General features: G+C 46.1%; 1 protein-coding gene across 1 annotated transcript in view; it reads right to left on the bottom strand.

The window, feature by feature from the left end:
• The window catches only part of LOC126095163 (aminopeptidase N-like), a 297,387-nt gene that overhangs the window by 168,157 nt on the left and 108,855 nt on the right, over positions 1-20,375 (bottom strand). Inside the window, exon 7 of the mRNA XM_049909885.1 lies at positions 19,206-19,356. Coding sequence (XP_049765842.1) covers positions 19,206-19,356 — 151 coding nt within the window. The remainder of the gene's footprint in view (positions 1-19,205; positions 19,357-20,375) is intronic.

Here is a 20,375-nt window from a genome sequence, read left to right as displayed (position 1 = left end):
GAGGGAAGGTGATTGACTCATTGCGAGAAAATCCCCCATGATTGTCAGCGTCTCCGATGGCGCACATCTTCCATCTGGATGCTCCTTTCACAAAGGGGCGCACCCACCTTAGGTGACTGTTTGCACCTCAGGTCACATCTCCTGGACCAATCGGCAATTTGAGAAGGTTGCAGCTCAGGCAATCACCCCTCCCTGTGCCTGGCCCTGTACCAGGGGGGGGGGGGGGGGGTTATGTGTGAACCCTACCTTTCGACCTGGGGCTGGGAATTGCGCGTTATCCAGTCACCTGTTAAACATCATACGTGTGGGCCGCCTTTCAAGAGTGCACAACGAGGAAAAAGAAAAAGTGGAACCTCAAACACCGAAGCGCAGGGACGAGAGGAGAAGGGAAACAAAGAAAGGAAAAGGGAGCGAAAAACAAAGGTAAGACTGTCCTTACATCAGCGACAGACAATGCAGAACTTTCCCTGTAACACCCAGACATGTTCCCCAAGGGAGAGGAAAAAGAACAGAAAGAGGATAGACATGTAGCATGTGCAAAGGCCAAGCACGAGCTGGCCAAAGAGTGGCGAGCCCCCTGGGGATTTCCTGTGGCAGTGTATGATCCCACTTTGCACGAATGCTTGCCACTCCCCGACGAGCGCAGCCTTCAACCTGTGATGCAGATGGTTGCTGTGTCCCTCTGCGATGGGTCTTTCCCCCGCACGGATAATCCATATCCCTTCACCCCTCCTGACTGGACTAAAACCCTTCCTGCACATGAGCCATACGATCCCATCAGGCATCACCAGATCCTGCTCTCATTAGTGCCGAGGAAGGACCTCAATCTCATAAATTGCCACCCTGTCTTCAAGCCCTGTGAGTGTGAACACATTTTTGTGGCCTCAGCCAGGTGCACATTGGCAGGCGAGTCCCATTCGGGTCAACAGCGGTCACCACTGCCTGGCCCGCCAACAGATCTGATCAGTTGCCTTATTCCCGACCATATGGTCCAATTTCTTCGTAACCAAACTACAGTGGACGCATTCTGTCCGCTATGCCAGTCCTCACAGTGAGTTCTCTTTACTTCATCGCACTTAGGTCCTGCAGGAACAGTGGCTACACTTACCCAGCTCCACACAAGCTCTGGTTTTGCTCGTTCTGAACGTGCAATGCGCTCCAGAGGAGTTCACCGACACTCAGGCTACGACAGGGCACAGTGTCCAGATCGAGCCTAGCTGCGATACTGAAGTTTGTAATAGCAAGATTACCGATATTGTCTTCCAGAGGGCTATTAATGATAAGCTTTTGCCACAACACATGAACCCTATTAAGGTTAAGAAAAATGAGAGGTTCATGTAAATAAAGAACCGTATTAATCCACGTGTGTATTTGTGTTGTAGAAAGAGGATACCAGATGATGATGATGATGATGTTTGGTTTGTGGGGCGCGGTTATCAGCGCCCGTACAATTACCCAATCTTTGCTCAGTCCAATTTCGCCACTTTCCTGGATGATGATGAAATGATGAGGACAACACAAACACCCAGCCATCTCGAGGCAGGTGAAAATCCCTGACCCAGCCGGGAATCGAACCCGGGTCCCCGTGCTCGGGAAGCGAGAACGCTACCGCGAGACCACGAGCGGCAGAGGGTACCAGCCACCCATAACAACGTCCCTTGCTTCCTACGGTACACGACTCTACAATGACTTTCTCCTCGTCCTCCTCTTCCTTTTTCTTCCAGTATGTTATGAGAATGAGTGACTGGAAAACAGCTGCTGTGTGAGGTCAGAAGACTCACGTGAATGATGGCTCAGCTACAGTGAGCCGCCCCACAGCTGTTGTGAGCGGCTCACAGTCTCCTGTCTAAAAGCGCCCACACACACTACGCTGCCACCTCCCTTCTCTTTTTACCTCCATGGGTGAACCTAATGTTTCGGGTTAGTTAAGAAGGCGGACAACAGCTTCAAGTTTCTGACGTGGCGACACTCTTCTTTGTTTACCTCCACGGTTTTTACGACGCAGTGCATTGCCTTTGACAGGCAGAAGCTCGTGTGTGCACTGTGTTTTGTTGCTGTCAATGACGCATTTTCTTTGCAGTTAAAGTTGTACTTTGGTGTTATTCTCCTTTATGTTAAAACGAAATGTAGTGACTTCAGAACAATCAGTTTCATCTCACACGTAGCGAAGATTATTGCAAGAACACTCGACAGACGGCTGGAACACAAAATTGAAGAAATAATAAGAGATGACCAGTTTGGATTTAGGAAGGGAAAAGGAACCAGAGTCGCTATCGGCACGGTGAGAAAATTGTCGCAGAGTGTTTTGGATGTTAACGAAGAAGCTTGTGATTGTTTTATAGACTGGCAGAAGGCCTTTGACAGAGTCAACTGGATACAATTGATGAACATCCATAAGGAGATAGGAATAAACTGGAGAGACCAGAGACTAATTCTCAACTTGTACCTGGGACACAGAGCAAAGATGCGGCTGAACTATGGATAAACAAGCAGCGGGGAACAGCAAGAGGAGTCAGACAAGGATGTGTCTATCGCCGAGGCTCTTCAAACTGTATGGGGAATGGCTGGCGAGAGAAACGTTGAAAGGACGCGGGAACTCCAGTATAGGAGGACGCCTCATCGATGCATCAATACGCTGTTACGAAGCAGATGGCCACTTGTTACGACTTCTGTAGTACTTGTTACAGCCATTTGCTACTTGTTAGCAGTAGACACAGTGGCTGCGCCGAAGACTGAGACAGCGTGGAGTTTTACACTTATTTACTGAACTTTCTTTACAATTTCTCCCTCGTCTTCGCTGCTCAGCCCTGCGGATCCCTCCGCATTGCTGCTGCTGTGTAGATTCTCCGACACTGCGCGCAAAGTGCGCCGCTGATTGCATTAGGCCAGCAGTGCTCCGCTGAAGCCAGGATGCCCTGTGGTCGAGATGAGAACTCGGCGCCGCTCGGCAGCCGCGTCGCCGTGAGGTCAGCTGCCGACGCCTGCTGCACCGGCGGCTGGGAAGCCGTCAGTCGCGATGTCCGCGAGGTCCCGTCATGGGCGGACCACGCGGCGTGGGGCCGGGTTGCCGTGAAGTCCGGGCGTCAGTCCCCGGCGGCGCCTGTGACCGAGACCGGGCTGCGGCCGGTCCTGCTGGAAGTTCTCGCTGTAGGTAGTCAGCCATGGTGCCGACCGAACTCGGCCCGACCCCCAGAGCTGAAGTTGACATCTGGTGGCGAACGGAACAGACTTCCGGAATCGTCACCTAGGAAGATTGAACATTCGGTCACGGACCGTGTCCGTCCTCACATCCGAACTGCTTCCTAATGGCTTCTGTCCGTTGCTGCCTGCGCTGCACTATTTATATCCCGCAGGAGGACGTTTTTTACCCTCGATGGCACCTTCTTGTTATTACTCTCACAGCATATTGCAGCATAACTTAGCGTGCTGGCCTCCTTACTCAGCACTCTCCAGGCTTCGCTTGGCGCTCGGTCTGTGTGTGTCCTTGCATCAGCTTGTTGGTAGACTGCAACTGTCAGCAAGGCTATCTGTGCCGCGATCGCCGGCTGTCACTGTTTTGCCATTCTCCACTGCGTGAAGCAACGATTACTACATGTGGCCGCAACAATGCAGATGACCTGGCGTGCTTGCTAAAAGTCAAAGATAACTGCAACACACCATGAACCAGTTGGTGGAAATTGGAAGGATATATGGCATGGAACACAACATCTCAAAATCAAAAGTGACGTGGATACCCAAATGGGAGAAACCTTTCAGGATAACCATCAACAACAGTAAACTAGAGGATGTGAAACAGTTCAAAAACGTGGAAAATTTGGTCACAAAGGATGCCCAATGCTACAGTGAAATTCGAGCAAGAATCGCTGTGCCCAAAATTACATTCAATAAAAAGAGCAATCTGTTGACCAGCAAGTTAAGCTCGGAATTGAGGAAGAAACTGGTGAAGGGCTACATGTGGAGCATTGCACTGTACGGAGCAGAGACGTGGACCATGAGAAAAGAGGGAAAAAATACCTTGAAAGTTTTAAAATGCGGTGTTGGAGGAGAATGGGGAAGATAAATGGACCGATTGGTTGACGAATAATCATGCGGGGAGAAGAGTAGGAGAGAAGATACACATTCTGAGTACAATTCATCAGAGGGAGGGCAACTGGATCGGACACACACTTAGACACGGAGGGCTCATACACGAAATCATTGAAGGGAAAATTAAAGGGACGGTAGGACGAGGAAGAAGAATAATTCAACTTTTGGATGTCATGAAAGATGGAAAGAGACACAGCAGACTCAAGGAAGAAGCTGAAGACAGAGGACAGTGGCATCAGAAATTCTCCATACGAAGACACAGACCTGCCACTAGGCATAATACTACTTCCGGTTGAAAAAAATCCCGGTTTTTTCCCGGACATCCCGGTTGTCCCTGGACGTATGCACCTTGTTGTAACATAGACCGAGGCCTGGGCCAGGTTTAAACGTGAGAGTTTGATTGTGAATTGTTGAAGAAAACTGGATGTCCTGACAGAATGAACTGAAGATTAGAGGAGGTCTAGGTACGGTTATAACGTGAAAACTTGGTTCTATAAATGAAACGCAGTGTCTCGGCTGACTCAACGCGTTTACATGGGACTCCCTAACCTGGACTTCGTAAATAGAGTTCCCAATACCGCATCTGGGTGGCCATGTAAACACTTCAAAACCGAGTCTGGAAATCCGCTTCTGGTTGCGAACGGTTTGGAAACGTGCTTGGGCTGTCAGGTTTCGTATTGTTTTTAAAAACTTTCGGCTAGTACGGACGGAATGACTTTTTGTACAGTGAAGGATAAGTAGGAAATATTGGACTTAAATTATCTACACCTCGTTCAACTTAAGAGAAATTCCGACTGTACTGACTAAATCATAAACTTAACATCTGTTTTCCAGTCTCTATATTTAACTAGAATAGCAAATCCGGTTCAGACCTTAACATGTAAACTCGACAGAAAAAACGGTTTCCAAAATTTCGTTCTCGTATATCGGAAGATGGGTCGCATGTAAACGTAGTTACTGAGTGACTGGCTCACTGACTCATCATAGCCCAGCCCAGACCACTAAGGATAGAAACTTGAAATTTGCAGTGTGTGTTGATTTTATAACTGCAGGCATCATTTGAGAAGAGACTGCCCGAAATTCCGCTCCTAAGGGAATAAAATAGGGGATGATATTTTTTGAGGAAATATTTCGTTAGATTAAAAGATTTTAAAGCTATATCTATGAAACCTGGTATTTCACTTCTCAGATATAAAGAAATATTTGCTTTACATGAAAGTTTCTATGGAGTGACAAGAAGATAAAAGGCATGATTAACGAAAACTTTGTACTCCAGTTAACAGAATCGCGTTTTGGTCAGAAGTACTGGATGATCAAAAAGTCAGTATAAATTTGAAAACTGAACAAATCACGGAATAATGTAGATAGAGAGGTACAAATTGACACACATGCTTGGAATGACTTGGGGTTTTAATAGGACCAAAAAAATACAAAAGTTCAAAAAATGTCCGACAGATGGCGCTTCATCTGATCAGAATAGCAATAATTAGCGTAACGTAAGACAAAGCAAAGATGATGTTCTTTACGGGAAATGCTCAATATGTCCACCATCATTCCTCAACAAAAGCTGTAGTCGAGGAATAATGTTGTGAACAGCACTGTAAAGCATCTCTGGAGTCATGATGAGGCATTGGCGTCGGATGTTGTCTTTCAGCATCCCTAGAGATGTCGGTCGATCACGATACTGTTGCGACTTCAGGTAACCCCAATGCCAATAATCGCGCGGACTGAGGTCTGGGGACCTGGGAGGCCAAGCATGACGAAAGTGGCGGCTGCACACGATCATCACCAAACGACGGGCGCAAGAGAACTTTCACGCGTCTAGCAATATGGGATGGAGCGCCATCCTGCATAAACATCGTACGTTCCAGCAGGTGTCAGCCAGGCTGGGGATGATGCAATTCTGTAACAGCCGGCCGCGGTGGTCTAGCGGTTCTAGGCGCGCAGTCCGGAACCGCGCGGCTGCTACGGTCGCAGGTTCGAATCCTGCCTCGGGCATGGATGTGTGTGATGGCCTTAGGTTAGTTAGGTTTAAGTAGTTCTAAGTTCTAGGGGACTGATGACCACAGATGTTAAATCCCATAGTGCTCAGAGCCATTTGAGAGCCAATTCTGTAACATATCGGCGTACCTCTCACCCGTCACGGTAGCAGTTACAAAACCAGAATCACACATTTCCTCAAAGGAAAAAGGCCCGATAACGGTAGATGTGGTAAATCCAACACATACCGTGACTTTATCGTCGTGCAATGGAGTTTCCACGACAGTTCCAGGATTTTCGGTATCCCAAATTCTGCAGTTGTGGGTGTTGATAGACCCTCGTAGCGTGAAATGAGCTTCGTCGGTCCACAACACGTTACTCAACCAATCGTCATCTTCCGCCATCTTTTGAAACGCCCACACCGCAAATGCCCTCCGCTTCACTAAATCGCCAGGTAACAGTTCATCATGCCTGATGCCGATGGAGTTTGTACGGATAGCATCGGAGGGTACGCCTCAGTGCCAACCAAACAGTAATGTATGGAATGCTGGTGCGACGTGCGACTGCACGAGCGCTGACTTCCCCGTGCATAGACGAACCTGCTACAGTCTCCATTTCTTCCTGAACTGTCTCAGCAGCATTACACCTTGTGCTCGGTCGGCCACTACGGGATCTATCGTCTAAACAACCCGTGGCTTCGATCTTCGAAATCATTCTCGCCACAGCTGCATTTGTCAACGGACCTTTACCCGTTCGAATCCCCTTCCTATGGCGATAGGATCGTAACGCTAAACTAGCACATTCCCCATTCTGATAATACAGCTTCAGTAAAAGCGCCTTTTCAGGTAACGTCAACATTGTGCGACTGCTGGTACATCTGATTCTCTCTCTCATTACAGCTCCTTTTATACACGATTGTCATGCGCAGTCACTGACGTTTTGTTGTCCAGCGCCATCTGTCGGACGACATTTTTTTGTTTTTTTTTTTTTGTTTTGTTCTAGTAAAACCCCATGTCATTCCAAGAATGTGTGTCAATTTTTACTTCTCTATCTACATTATTCCGTGGTTTATTAAGTTTTCAAATTTATACTGACTTTTTTATCACCCGGTACACTCGGAAAAGACCAGGCTTATAAGGGCTTAATTAGCATGAAAACTTAAGAAAATGTTGCCATTTATTAACAACGTAAAAATTCGATTAAATAAAAACAAAAAAACTGTGCAGGCCATACAGAGTACGTAAGCAAAGCAGCGGGAGGTGAGTTAGTGAACAAGAATAGAAAAAAATAAATAAATCTGCTAGCAAGCTGGCCCATAGCGTAGCCCCAGGCCTAGGTTAGGTTGGAATGTGAGAGTTTTGTTGTAAATTAGTGAAGACATTGTATGTGAATGGAAGAAAACTAGATGTTCTGACACATTGACCCGTAGGTTAGCCTCGGGTGTAGGTTTGTTGGAATACGAAAATTTGTCTGTGAGTTGGCGTCGTCAATGGACGAGAATGGGTGAATACTAAATGAGGTGGCAGACTGACCTATAATGTAGCCAGAGGTCTAGTTTAGGTTGGATTGTGACAGTCTGCCTGTGAACTGTTGAAGTCAATGAATGTGAATGGAAGAAAACTGGATGTTCTGAACGAGAGTTCTGCACCTTAGCCGCAAGTCTACTTCGCGTCTGGAATGTGAAAATTTAGTTGAGACTAGGCGTAGCGTCCTGTAGTGCAGGTCAAGTCCAAGATTGGGTTTGAATATAACAACCTGGTTCTGAATGGATGCAGGCAATGAATGTGAATGGAAGAAAAATAAATGTGCAAACTGACTGACCTATGGCATAGCCCGAGGCCTAGGTTAAGTTGGAATGTGCTAATCTGGTTGTGAATTGGCGTAGCCACCTGTAGCATAGCTCGAGGGGTAGATAAGGTTGGAGTGCGACACTTTGGTTGCGAATCGGTGAAGTCAATCGATGTAAATGAATGAAAACTTGATGTGCTGTCAGAGAGAGAGCTGTACCTTAGCCCTAGGTCTAGACTGGGTTGGAAGTGAAAATCTGGTTGTGAATTGCGGTAGCCAATGAACAACAATGGAAGTAAATTAAATATGCTGGTAGAGCAACCTCTAGCGTTGCTCGAGGCCTAGCTTAGGTTGGAATGTGGCAGTTGTGAAGCCTAGTAATGTAAATTGAATAAAACTGGATGTGCTAGTTTTGTCCCAGGTCATGTTGGGGTTGGAATGTGAAAAGTCGGATGTGATTTGGTGTAGCCAGTGAACGAGAATGGAAGAAAACTAAATGGGGTGTCAGACGACCTATAGTATTGTCCGATGCATAAGACAGGATGGAAGTTTGGTTGTGAGTTAGAGACGTTAATGAATGTGAATGTACAAAAACTGGAGGAGTTGACACAATGACCTGTAGGTTAGGCCCAGGTCTATGTTAAGTTGAAAAGCGAGTGGGTGTGTATGAGATGGCATAGCCAATGAATGAGAATGGAAGGATATTATATGTCCTAGGAGACTGACTTTACCTGTGGCCCCAGTTAAATTGGATAGTAAGAGTCTGTATATGAATTGGCGATGTCTTTGGCCTGCATAAGGCCACCACAGCAGCAATTTTGACAGCTAATCGCTCCTGACGAAGTCGATTGAGGAAACTGTCGAAAGCTCGAGGTTTTACCTTGAATTGACACGGTAAGAAGTCCGAGAATCTTTTATACAACATGCCGTCGCGAAAGACTTCTTTCTCGTGTTGAATATTCCTTCAGAACACAAGCTGAAAACCGATTCTTTTCCAACTCTAAACCTACCATCCTCTGGTGCTGATTTTGGGCTTAGTAATGAGCCTAGTAAAGAGAGAAATATAGGGGCACAAAAACGAAGCTACCGTAAAGAAGTAGAACATGTTTCTCAGGTAAATTCGTGCAGTCCTAAAGCATCGACTGTACACCAACCAGTGCAGCGCGGCGAAACGGCGTTAAGAAGGCTCTGACCCGTGCGCCAATGGAAAGAACGGGCAGCGCGACGTCAGGAAGTCACGTGTTTGACGCCCCTTTGTCAATGCCGATTTAACCAGCCGCCCATCGCTTGTCGGGTCCCCCACGCGGATCCTCTATGATCTCATTCCTTTCCCCCATCTGCTCCTATTCCGCGAACATATCCGCATCCTCTACACCTCCCACCGTCTTGAACCCCCTCACCCCCTGGTTGCTCCTCTCCTCTCCCATCCCCGCCCCCTGCCAGGTATTCACCGTTGTGTCCCCCCTACCCCCCATCTCTACACCCTACATCTCCTTTCCCAAGGTGGCTTCCATCAACTCCCCCTCCCAGACGATGCCCTCTCTCCCTCCATTTATCCGTCCTATCAACTCTGATCCTCACTCCCCCTCCTTTCCTCTGTCCTTTCCCTGGGCTCCCTCTTCCCCCCTTCCGTCCTGTTTCCTCCCCACTAAACCTCTCCCTAGCTCCCTTCTCCCCCCCCCAAGTCCTTTTGAATTCCCCTCCTCTGCCTACCCCACTCCCTGTCGTGTCTGCCCCCCACCCCTCTTATGGGTCCTCATCCTCCATCAGCTCCTTTCCCGGTTCCCCCCTTCGCTTTTACTCTCCTTTCCCCCCTTTTTTGTTTTCGCATCATCTGTCCAGTTTCCCCCCACCTGCTCTCGACTGTGGTACGTCACATTTGCCAACTTTTTAGTGCAGTGTTCCAGTGACTATTCAGTGTTGTTCGTCTTTCTCGTGTTGCGAACAGAAACCATGCTGTCGCAAGGTGTGAATTTTACGTCTTTTGCGAACAGAATCCAGACTGTCGCCGTGTTTTTTAATTGTCTGTCTATTGTTTTACCTGTCTGAATCGTATGGATTTTATTAGCATCATCATCCCTCTCTTCTTTGTTTTAAGTTCCACGATTTCTTTTCGCCATGTTACTCTTTAAGTCTCCGATTTTATCGCCTGTTTTTATTCTTTATTCTCTTCATCTTTCTAACAAAGTCTGTAGGCTGAAGAGCGGCATACAAGCTGCTGCCAGCCCGCCCCCTTCGGGGGGAATTGAAATTCAATAAAGAAAAAAAAAAAGCTTGTCGGGCCCAGTTCGTTCGCAGACTGTGAAAGCTTTAGTACCCAGTGATAGGAAGATGATACCTAGCCTGTGTTCTGTGAGTAGTATTGGTGTATAAATGTACTTGCATGTAGGAGGCACAGGAAGAAAGTTAATTTACATTTCTTTCCTTAATGGAAATAAAGTTTTCTGTTAATTCGGAAGTGTTTTGTACAGATGATTTTAGATTCCAGCCACCGACCATTGCAATTTCTCTCCTTCCTTGTTTGTGTCGGTGCTGGTGCTGACTCCCGCAGTAGCCGACACAACAAAATACATTCCCACCTAACGAAGGAATTACTTCTAGATAAAACGTTAACCCTGAAAACAACAACTGCTGTAATTGCGACCTGCGTGCTTACGCCAACAAATAAAAATTATGGAAATAGAGATAAACGGTCTTAGGCCGAAGAACGCAGATTTACAGGATCGTCCATCACTTGATGTAGTGCTGGGTTACATGAAATTAAAACGAGTTCTAAAACTGATTCAAGGATTTTTTTCTTTTACTGTTATCAACAAGTGGTTATGAGAGGATTGGGTACAAACTGGTCATATGAAGATATTGCAAACGTTACGAGCTTGCGTTGGCTGTCTTATAGTTATCTTCTGCCACATACGTATTTAAATATCCCCTCCCTAGTGAATTCACCATAAAACAGAACACTAAGGCAATTTAGCGTTCCACTATGTTTAATTGATTTAAGCCTTAGTGTTTTGAAAACTCAAAGTTATTAACAGAATTTGAAAATGACGCAGTTCCGAGGCCTTACACTAACATTTCAGCGACCATAAAAAATAATGTAATAGTAATAGTAATAATAATAGACTAAAACTTGGAAATCTTACAGCTCACAGGCTGGCTGTGCGTGACTCCTATCGTGTTTATAGTTTCCGAGATCTAACCCTTTCAGACGATATGGTTGCATTTGAAGTCACCTGGGATTTTCTCATTTAATGGCATATGCACAGTAGTGGCCACCCTTCCATCTCCAGTGGGTTCTGTCCTCTATAGCCTGATTAAAATTACTTGATTGTTGACAATTCACGTTTTGTAGCTCGTTTCCTCCAACCAGAGCACTCGACTTCACGCTCGAACTGCTCGCCACTGCCAAACTGCCGCAACAACTGGTCAGATCACTGCCAATTCCCTGTCTGGCGTTCTTTCTTGACGGGTTTGGATCCCGAATCTTCCCGGGTTCGATTCCCGGCGGGGTCAGGGATTTTCTCTGCCTCGTGATGGCTGGGTGTTGTGTGCTGTCCTTAGGTTAGTTAGGTTTAAGTGGTTCTAAGTTCTAGGGGACTGATGACCGTAGCAGTTAAGTCCCATAGTGTTCAGAGCCATTTGAACCAGTTTTGATCCCGAATCGTGCATGGGTCTGGCACTTTTACTTCGTATTTCATCACACATGATAGCCACACCACAAACAACACACACATATAACCATGCACGTATTTCATACACAGCACTAACTAAACACTACTGGATACTTCTGCACAAGATGCGATTCAGCGTCACATACGCAGTTATCATAATCACGGTGATCAGTTTACATTAAATAAGCATCACACGACATTGCGCGAAACCAAGTTTTTGAAGGCTGTTATTCGTCATTATGACTTTGTAATCAGATTCAAAAATTTGACACCTTCACTCACTTCTCAGTGCTGCACTTTAGCACAATGGTTAGCGAAGTAACCTGTCATGTCGAACATTGTGGGTTCGAATCTCGTGAACTGCCGCGAAATTTTTTTTACTACTAAATCAAATCAAAAGACTTTCGTTTTTATGTAATTAATTGGTTTAAATGTATTTTTTTATTTATAATTATTTGCCATCTCATTTTCGTCCTCGTGTTGATTTGTTTATATGCTCTTATTTTTCTATCTATCATTCTTTTTTTGTCTGGAATACGTCCACGTCGCGTACAATCGGCAATCAAATGCCAACGAGGACTCCTCATCGGATGGTTTTGCGCCAGCTCGCGTAGCCAAAGCGAGGATAGTTGTAGGCAACCAATGTTCGCGAGAGACCACAGTCTGCTTGTAGCGCTGAAACTGAACTTTTTCTGTCTCAAGTTTGCTCGTACAGGTTAGCTTTAATTGCCATGAACAAAGCAATCGTGATCTTAGTTCTGCTGCAGATTGTTGACCACCGCTTTCTCGAATACATTAGACTTCATGAGGTTGTGGTTAGTTTAGGTTTAGGACGTGACTTTAAATTCAGGGCTACAAAACGAGTCTCCTACTGCAGTTCAGTCACTGATCATTTGAAATCATGTTGTAGCATTACATGGGTAATCGTCCGAGTAGCCCACGAAACCTTTAAGCAACAATCTTGTCCATTAAAGTCAGATATACGAGGGTAATCCCAACAGTAAGGTCTCCTGTTTTTTTTTTTTTTATAAGTACATAGACCTGTTTATTTCTACAATGGTTTACATCAGTTTACAGCTTGAACATTTAGCTATTTTTCGACAGAATCAACATTTCTGTCGATGCATTTTTGTAGACGCTGTGGCAGTTTTTGTATGCCCATGTCATACCAGCTCGCCGCCATGCTGTTCGTCATGAATTTCGGTCCGACCAGCTGCAAAGTCTCCACACCACTTGCGAACATTTTTGACATCCATGCACGACTCACCATACACTTCCGTCAATTGGCGATGGAGTTCAATCGGTGCATTGCCCTTTGCGTTCAAAAACCGAATGACTGCTCACAATTCGCACTTGGCGGTAACATCCAACGGGAGCTCCATTCCCAACGGCTGCCAAGCCAAGACTGAGCGCCTCAGCGCGGCGTGCGCATGTTTACACACAACGCGTGAAGCACTCTTCATAACAGTGAAACCAACTGTAACACAAACAGAGTTCTGTACTTATAAAAAAATAGGAGACCTTAATTTTTGGGATTACCCTCGTACTTTGTGTCACGTGAGAGTAGGAGAGTCAAAACAGATAGTAACGAGTGACGTCATCTCAAGTCGAGATTGCCGGCCGGTGTGGCCGAGCGGTTCTAGGCGCTTCAGTCTGGAACCGCGCGACCGCTACGGTTGCAGGTTCGAATCCTGCCTCCGCCATGGATATGTGTGATGTCCTTAGGTTAGATAGGTTTGAGTATTTCCAAATTCTAGGGGACTGAGGACCTCAGAAGTTAAGTCTCATAGTGCTCAGAGCCATTTTTTCAAGTCGAGATTTTTTTTGTAGTGCAGTCTTTGCTGAGCGATTGACACTGTATAGGAATCAATAGGTAATTAATTTTTTTTGACATAGCAGATCACAATGCTGCGTTATACGTGATTTGTTTTTCCTTTGAAAAAGATAACTTCTGAGTTGCTCAAGTGCGCGAAGAAGTTGTAATGGAATGCGGGTCCTTTTTAATTTTAAAGAATTGACCTAAAACTGATAATCCATATTCCGGAGTTGGTTTGGAAAACAATCTAGAGAGCCACGGCCAAACTTTGTCACAATCAGATCGCGCGCGGACTTCGAAATAACGGCACGAAGTTTCAGATACGCAGTAGGCTATCGTTATAGTCACGTGAAGGATTAATTGATACGCCCCGTAATTTCTTGTCATTAACTTGGTAATAATTATTAAAGAATTATTGGAGGTTATAGTAATCGTTCTTGGTGCCTACAATAAATGAGGTTTGATTTACTGTTTGAATACAACATATATTAATCAGGGAATAGTCGATTCATTGATACGTTGGTTAGCAACCAATAAACAGATTGTAATGGAATTACCAGAACCATCATTTCAATCATTGGTGACCACTACACACACACACGAAAACTAACTACTCTCGTTGTGAATGACATTTGGCAAGGATGAGTTTTGTTTCAGCTCCTTGGGATCAATAAACTTCATCCGAAGTTGGAACTTTATAAACTGCTTCGTGTTCTCAGTAGATCGATAAAAATTATAGTCTACACTAAAATTTTCACCTTTTGAAAAAGAGAGGAATTACCTTTTTACAGAAATGTTTTAGCTTTAGTCATCAATTTTCCCAAAACGGAGATAAGGATGACACTCGCACTACGTCATCGTGATCAACCACATATGTGCCCCTTCTCGCTCCCTTTTGTCGAAAACCCTGACACATAGCCGCGGTACGACGAAGGAAGAAGGAAGAGGGTTTGGATAGCCGAGGAGAAAATAAGAAAACGACGACGACGGAGCAAGAGAGAGAAAGAAGGAGAGGGGAGGTCACGAAGTGTCGACAGAGCATTTCGCATTCCCAACATACCTCGTGGCGACCACTTCCACCATCGCTCCGCGTTACACATTAACACCATTTGTGAACTGCCCCACCTTGCTTGTGTGTCGCCTGTAACCGAGCGTGAGCTGGCGGCCAATGTGGCAACACCGTAGCGGCAAGTGACAGTCGTCAACTATCAGGACATTTTAACGGGCCTACAGTTCTCATGTTTCAAATCTTTTCAGTTAGACAAGCAAACACAGAAGCCATTTTTGTATGCAGTGCACGACTGTCTTTTTTTCTAATTGTGATTGAATTCGTCTGTATAAGGCGTGTTTTGCACATGCATTAGGTACCGGAAACTGCCCTGCTCAAATTTATACAATGTGTAAGTTAAATTTATGTATTTATTTTCTTAATTATTGTGCTCTGAGGGCACCATGAGTAGCTGTGACATGTTGTTGTATTTGCTGTTTCACACGATGTAGTCTCGCAGAGTAAAGGAAGAGACAATTCAGGCGGGCCTTCTGAGAGGAATTTCTACTGATGCCGACTGAGAGACTGACAGCAGCTGGAAAAGTGGAGATGTATCAGCTGAAGACAGCGCTATGGCTTTGGGGATAGTGTGCTGTAACAAATAATTTTCCAGGCTAATCAGAAAGTCACAGATGTCCACGTACATCATCAGAACCGTTAGCAAAATAACGTAAAACTCGTTACATCTGAAAAACCCAAACTGCAGACACTGTAGCACAAAGAAGGAACCTCACAGAATCAAGTGGAAGTGTGCTCTCTGCCAAGCAGCTATATGCCTATCTGCAGAAAGGAACTGCACTTTATCTTTCATGAGCAGTGGCTCCATTTGAAACCACGCCATGTGTGTTAAATTAATATATGCAACACTTGTTTTTCACATGGTTCTGCCTCAATTTAAGTTTAATAATCTAATTAAAAAATATAAAAAATCTACTTTTTAATATTTCCAATCACAAAGGGTAAAGTGATCTAAATTAGCGTGTGTGCACTTTGGACTTCATTGTACATGGAGCTACGTTCTTTTGTCACGGATGCATCTGATTATTCGCCGAGTTCTGCGCTTGGCGAGAAGGGCTGTACAGACCGCTGTTGTGAGTGGTTCTTCGTGCAGCAAAATTGGGTAGCTTTAACATTTATTTTAAAATGCTGACGGTTCACCTCAGTGACCATGTTGGAGGAATTTGTTTTCACACGATTTGATGAGCTGGACTTAGGGGACATTTTGTTCCAACAGGACGGAGGAACGGCACACACTTTGAGGTCATCAGTGACAGTTTTGAGGGAATACTTCCGAGAGAGCCTCGTCTTGATAAGGGGCGATTTGGAGTGGCCGGCCTACGCCCCCTGTTTGGGCCATTGCCATTTGTTGTAAGTTTCTTTGAAATATCGCGTTTATGTTAACCGTCCACGAACACTACAAGAGCTGAAGGCCGATATTAGGGAAGAAATTGCCAAAATACCTGCCGCTACGCTGGAAGGGTCATGAGAAATGCCAGAAATCGGCTTATTCAGTTTATGTGCAATGGGGGTCGTCACAAACCTGATACGATTTTCAAAACTGTGTAAAACAAAAATCTAGATATGTAACTACCTTATCAAAAAAAAATTTAAAAATTCTGATTCATAAAAGGGGTTTTATTGCGTTTAAAACCAGGAAGTTATGTTGCCAAACCCTGTAAAACACGTGCAACATTAAAACCACCCTCTTAACTTTTTTCTATTTTTTTTAATTAATCCAGTTTCGACGCTTTCTGGAGTGACATGGTACACTAGCCATTGCCCACTCCGTCACTCTGCTCTTGTTGCTATCTTTGTCATCAGGTGCGATGTTGTAACAGTCCCAAGGTTGCAGACTGCAATTCGGAATGGCTGTTGCCATCGCCACCGCCTACTATGGTGGTACGGTGGTTACAGGGAAAGTGACAGGAGTGCAAAGATGGAGGGGGTAATGGCCGACGTAGATGTTCGCCCCTCGTGGTCTCGCGGTAGCGTTCTCGCTTCCCGAGCACGGGGTCCCGGGTTCGATTCCCGGCGGGATCGGGGTATTTTCCTGCCTCGAGATGACTGGGTGTTGTTTTGTCGTCTTCATCATCATCATCATTCATCACCATTACGGTCGGAGGAAGGGAACGGCAAACCACCTCCATTAGGACCTTGCGTAGTAAGGCGGTGCGGTCTCCCGCATCGTTCCCCTACGCTCTGTAAAGAAGCATGGGACTTCATTTCCATTTTTTCCATATAGGACAATGACCCCAGCAGAGCAGTAGTCATGAGGAACCAACTTAAGAAGGCTGCAAGTTTCTCGAAATTTAGTGAAAAACTTATGGTGTGAAATGACCGGAATTTTGAAGTTAGGAAAATAAGGTATCTGAGAAAAGTAATGAGACTGATTTTTTATCTACCAAAGCTTTTTTTTTTTTTTTTCAAACAACGTTATCCCCTTCAACGTAATTCCCTTCGGTAGCTACACACCGACAGAGTCGTCGTTCCCAGTGTTCGTAGCAGCGCTGAAAAGCATCAATGGGTAGGGCCCTTAATACGTCAGTCACATTCTTCGAATGTTCTACAGAATCCCAAAATGACATTCTTTTAAGATATTTTTCAATATCAGGAACAAAAGTCGCATGGCCTCGTGAGAATAAGGCGTGTGTGGGAGAACAGGAATATCTTTCGGCAAAAAATTCCGCGATGGAAGTGTATGTGTGTGTGTGTGTGTGTGTGTGTGTGTGTGTGTGTGTGAGAGAGAGAGAGAGAGAGAGAGAGAGAGAGAGAGAGACATGTGGCGTTGTCATTATGCAGCATCCACTTGTCTGCAGTGTCCCGCCTCACTGGATGTACCCAATTCCTGAGAATTTCAAGGTCATCCTTACTGTTAAATGTCGGTCTGATCTCAAAATACACTCCTGGAAATGGAAAAAAGAACACATTGACACCGGTGTGTCAGACCCACCATACTTGCTCCGGACACTGCGAGAGGGCTGTACAAGCAATGATCACACGCACGGCATAGCGGACACACCAGGAACCGCGGTGTTGGCCGTCGAATGGCGCTAGCTGCGCAGCATTTGTGCACCGCCGCCGTCAGTGTCAGCCAGTTTGCCGTGGCATACGGAGCTCCATCGCAGTCTTTAACACGGGTAGCATGCCGCGACAGCGTGGACGTGAACCGTATGTGCAGTTGACGGACTTTGAGCGAGGGCGTATAGTGGGCATGCGGGAGGCTGGGTGGATGTACCGCCGAATTGCTCAACACGTGGGGCGTGAGGTCTCCACAGTACATCGATGTTGTCGCCAGTGGTCGGCGGAAGGTGCACGTGCCCGTCGACCTGGGACCGGACCGCAGCGACGCACGGATGCACGCCAAGACCGTAGGATCCTACGCAGTGCCGTAGGGGACCGCACCGCCACTTCCCAGCAAATTAGGGACACTGTTGCTCCTGGGGTATCGGCGAGGACCATTCGCAACCGTCTCCATGAAGCTGGGCTACGGTCCCGCACACCGTTAGGCCGTCTGCCGCTCACGCCCCAACATCGTGCAGCCCGCCTCCAGTGGTGTCGCGACAGGCGTGAATGGAGGGACGAATGGAGACGTGTCGTCTTCAGCGATGAGAGTCGCTTCTGCCTTGGTGCCAATGATGGTCGTATGCGTGTTTGGCGCCGTGCAGGTGAGCGCCACAATCAGGACTGCATACGACCGAGGCACACAGGGCCAACACCCGGCATCATGGTGTGGGGAGCGATCTCCTACACTGGCCGTACACCACTGGTGATCGTCGAGGGGACACTGAATAGTGCACGGTACATCCAAACCGTCATCGAACCCATCGTTCTACCATTCCTAGACCGGCAAGGGAACTTGCTGTTCCAACAGAACAATGCACGTCCGCATGTATCCCGTGCCACCCAACGTGCTCTAGAAGGTGTAAGTCAACTACCCTGGCCAGCAAGATCTCCGGATCTGTCCCCCATTGAGCATGTTTGGGACTGGATGAAGCGTCGTCTCACGCGGTCTGCACGTCCAGCACGAACGCTGGTCCAACTGAGGCGCCAGGTGGAAATGGCATGGCAAGCCGTTCCACAGGACTACATCCAGCATCTCTACGATCGCCTCCATGGGAGAATAGCAGCCTGCATTGCTGCGAAAGGTGGATATACACTGTACTAGTGCCGACATTGTGCATGCTCTGTTGCCTGTGTCTATGTGCCTGTGGTTCTGTCAGTGTGATCATGTGATGTATCTGACCCCAGGAATGTGTCAATAAAGTTTCCCCTTCCTGGGACAATGAATTCACGGAGTTCTTATTTCAATTTCCAGGAGTGTAGAATGCGCACCTCCGAAGTTTTCGTGGGTTTGTGATGCTGAAAATCTCCCTGAGCGAGGTTCACCTTCAACGTGTTCTCGGCTTCCAAAAATGATTTGTACCAGCGAAAAACTTTCGTTATTAGGAAAGTTCGCCACAGGGCTGTTTCAACGTTGGAAAGGTCACACTTTCCGATTCCCCACTTTCGATACAAACCTCGATTGCACAGCGTCGCTGCAAATTCCGCTGTTCCATTTTCGTAACACACGACAAAAACACAACTTCACCAATGGCGCTCTCAGACATGGCGTGACGGCTGTAGGGAGCTGAAACGCGGGACCGAGCGCCTGGACGGGATAAACCCACCTGTCCGCCCGAGTAGAACGACACGCTGCTGCCAGGGCGCTCACAGTGTTGTCGGTCTCATTAGTTTTCTCTCACACCCCGTACACCAGAAAAAACATCTAATGGTATAAAACCAGAATCGTCCAACGTTGGACTGTGTCAGACATTACCTTTGGAGTAGCTAATGTCGTCGTAGAGGGCGGCCGTGTCCGGGGCGGAGGTGAGCGCGTGGGTGGACTCGGAGGCGTCGGCGTCCAGCGCGATGGCCATCTGCTCCACCAGGAAGTGCTCCCTCAGCCCCCAGCAGTCCGTCACCAGACCCTGGCCGGCACACCACACACGGCTTCAAAAAAATGTGTCTGAAATCGTGTGCCAATGCTGCGCATAGGCCCGTAACTGCAGTATGGTTTCTGTCGCTTTCGGTGTTTGAGCTGTTACAAATGACTCTAAGCACTATGGGACTTAATATCTGAGGTCATGTCCCCTAGACTTAGAACTACTTAAGGGGCTCCGGAAAGGCTCAAAATCATGAAAAGTTCAATTTTTACTTTTTTGCGTTTTCTGAATCTGCAGACTATTACCTTTTAATAGATATATAATTTATTCAATTCCGAAGACTACAACTATTTTTAAATTTTTTTTGAAATGTGTTCTACATGGGCGTGACCCACTGTGGCGCTGTTAAACTGCTGTCAAATGGTGTTATTATTAACGTCCGTGTTCATCAGGTACATTTTAGTGATGTGAGATAAAGTATGTGTTGTGGCTAACCTATTTTCAGAGACTTAGCAGCACCTGAACTGTTGAAAAAGTGTATTCACGGAAAAACTCAAAACCCCCAATGAAAGTGTAAATAGTGTTATATGGTCGAGAATCCCGAAGACTGTATTTATTGGAATAGAAACACTTCACTTTGGTGTGTATGATGCTGTTGCGACTTTCAATGATGGCAACATTGTAAGGTGCAAGCTATTTAGAAATATGGGAATGAAGATAGGTTCTAACATGGTACGAGCGATGCTTGCTTTAGACAAGGAACGCCTTCCGGCTGCAGACAGGGCTGTAAAGAGTCTAGAAATACAAGCAAGAGTAAACAGGAGGAGGAACAAGAGGAAGCTGGAGGAGGAGTTTGCAGAGGATGAAGATAATCCATCCTATGGACCTGGAATGCACTAAAAAGTTAATCCAATCTTTGTCGCTCGATTCCCAAAACTTTTATTTTCTCATACTAATTACATGTTTTCTAAGGATCTTCCAAACATATTTGTTTCAAGCTTTCAGTAAATGTTACACAGTACCTTCTGCATAATTTAACACAGCCTTTTTCCAAAAAAACTGTA

This window comes from Schistocerca cancellata, chromosome 8 (genome assembly GCF_023864275.1).
Source record: "Schistocerca cancellata isolate TAMUIC-IGC-003103 chromosome 8, iqSchCanc2.1, whole genome shotgun sequence".
NCBI lineage: Eukaryota > Metazoa > Arthropoda > Insecta > Orthoptera > Acrididae > Schistocerca > Schistocerca cancellata.
The sequence above is the reverse complement of the archived record's forward strand: the minus strand, read 5'-3'. Positions and strand labels throughout refer to the sequence as shown.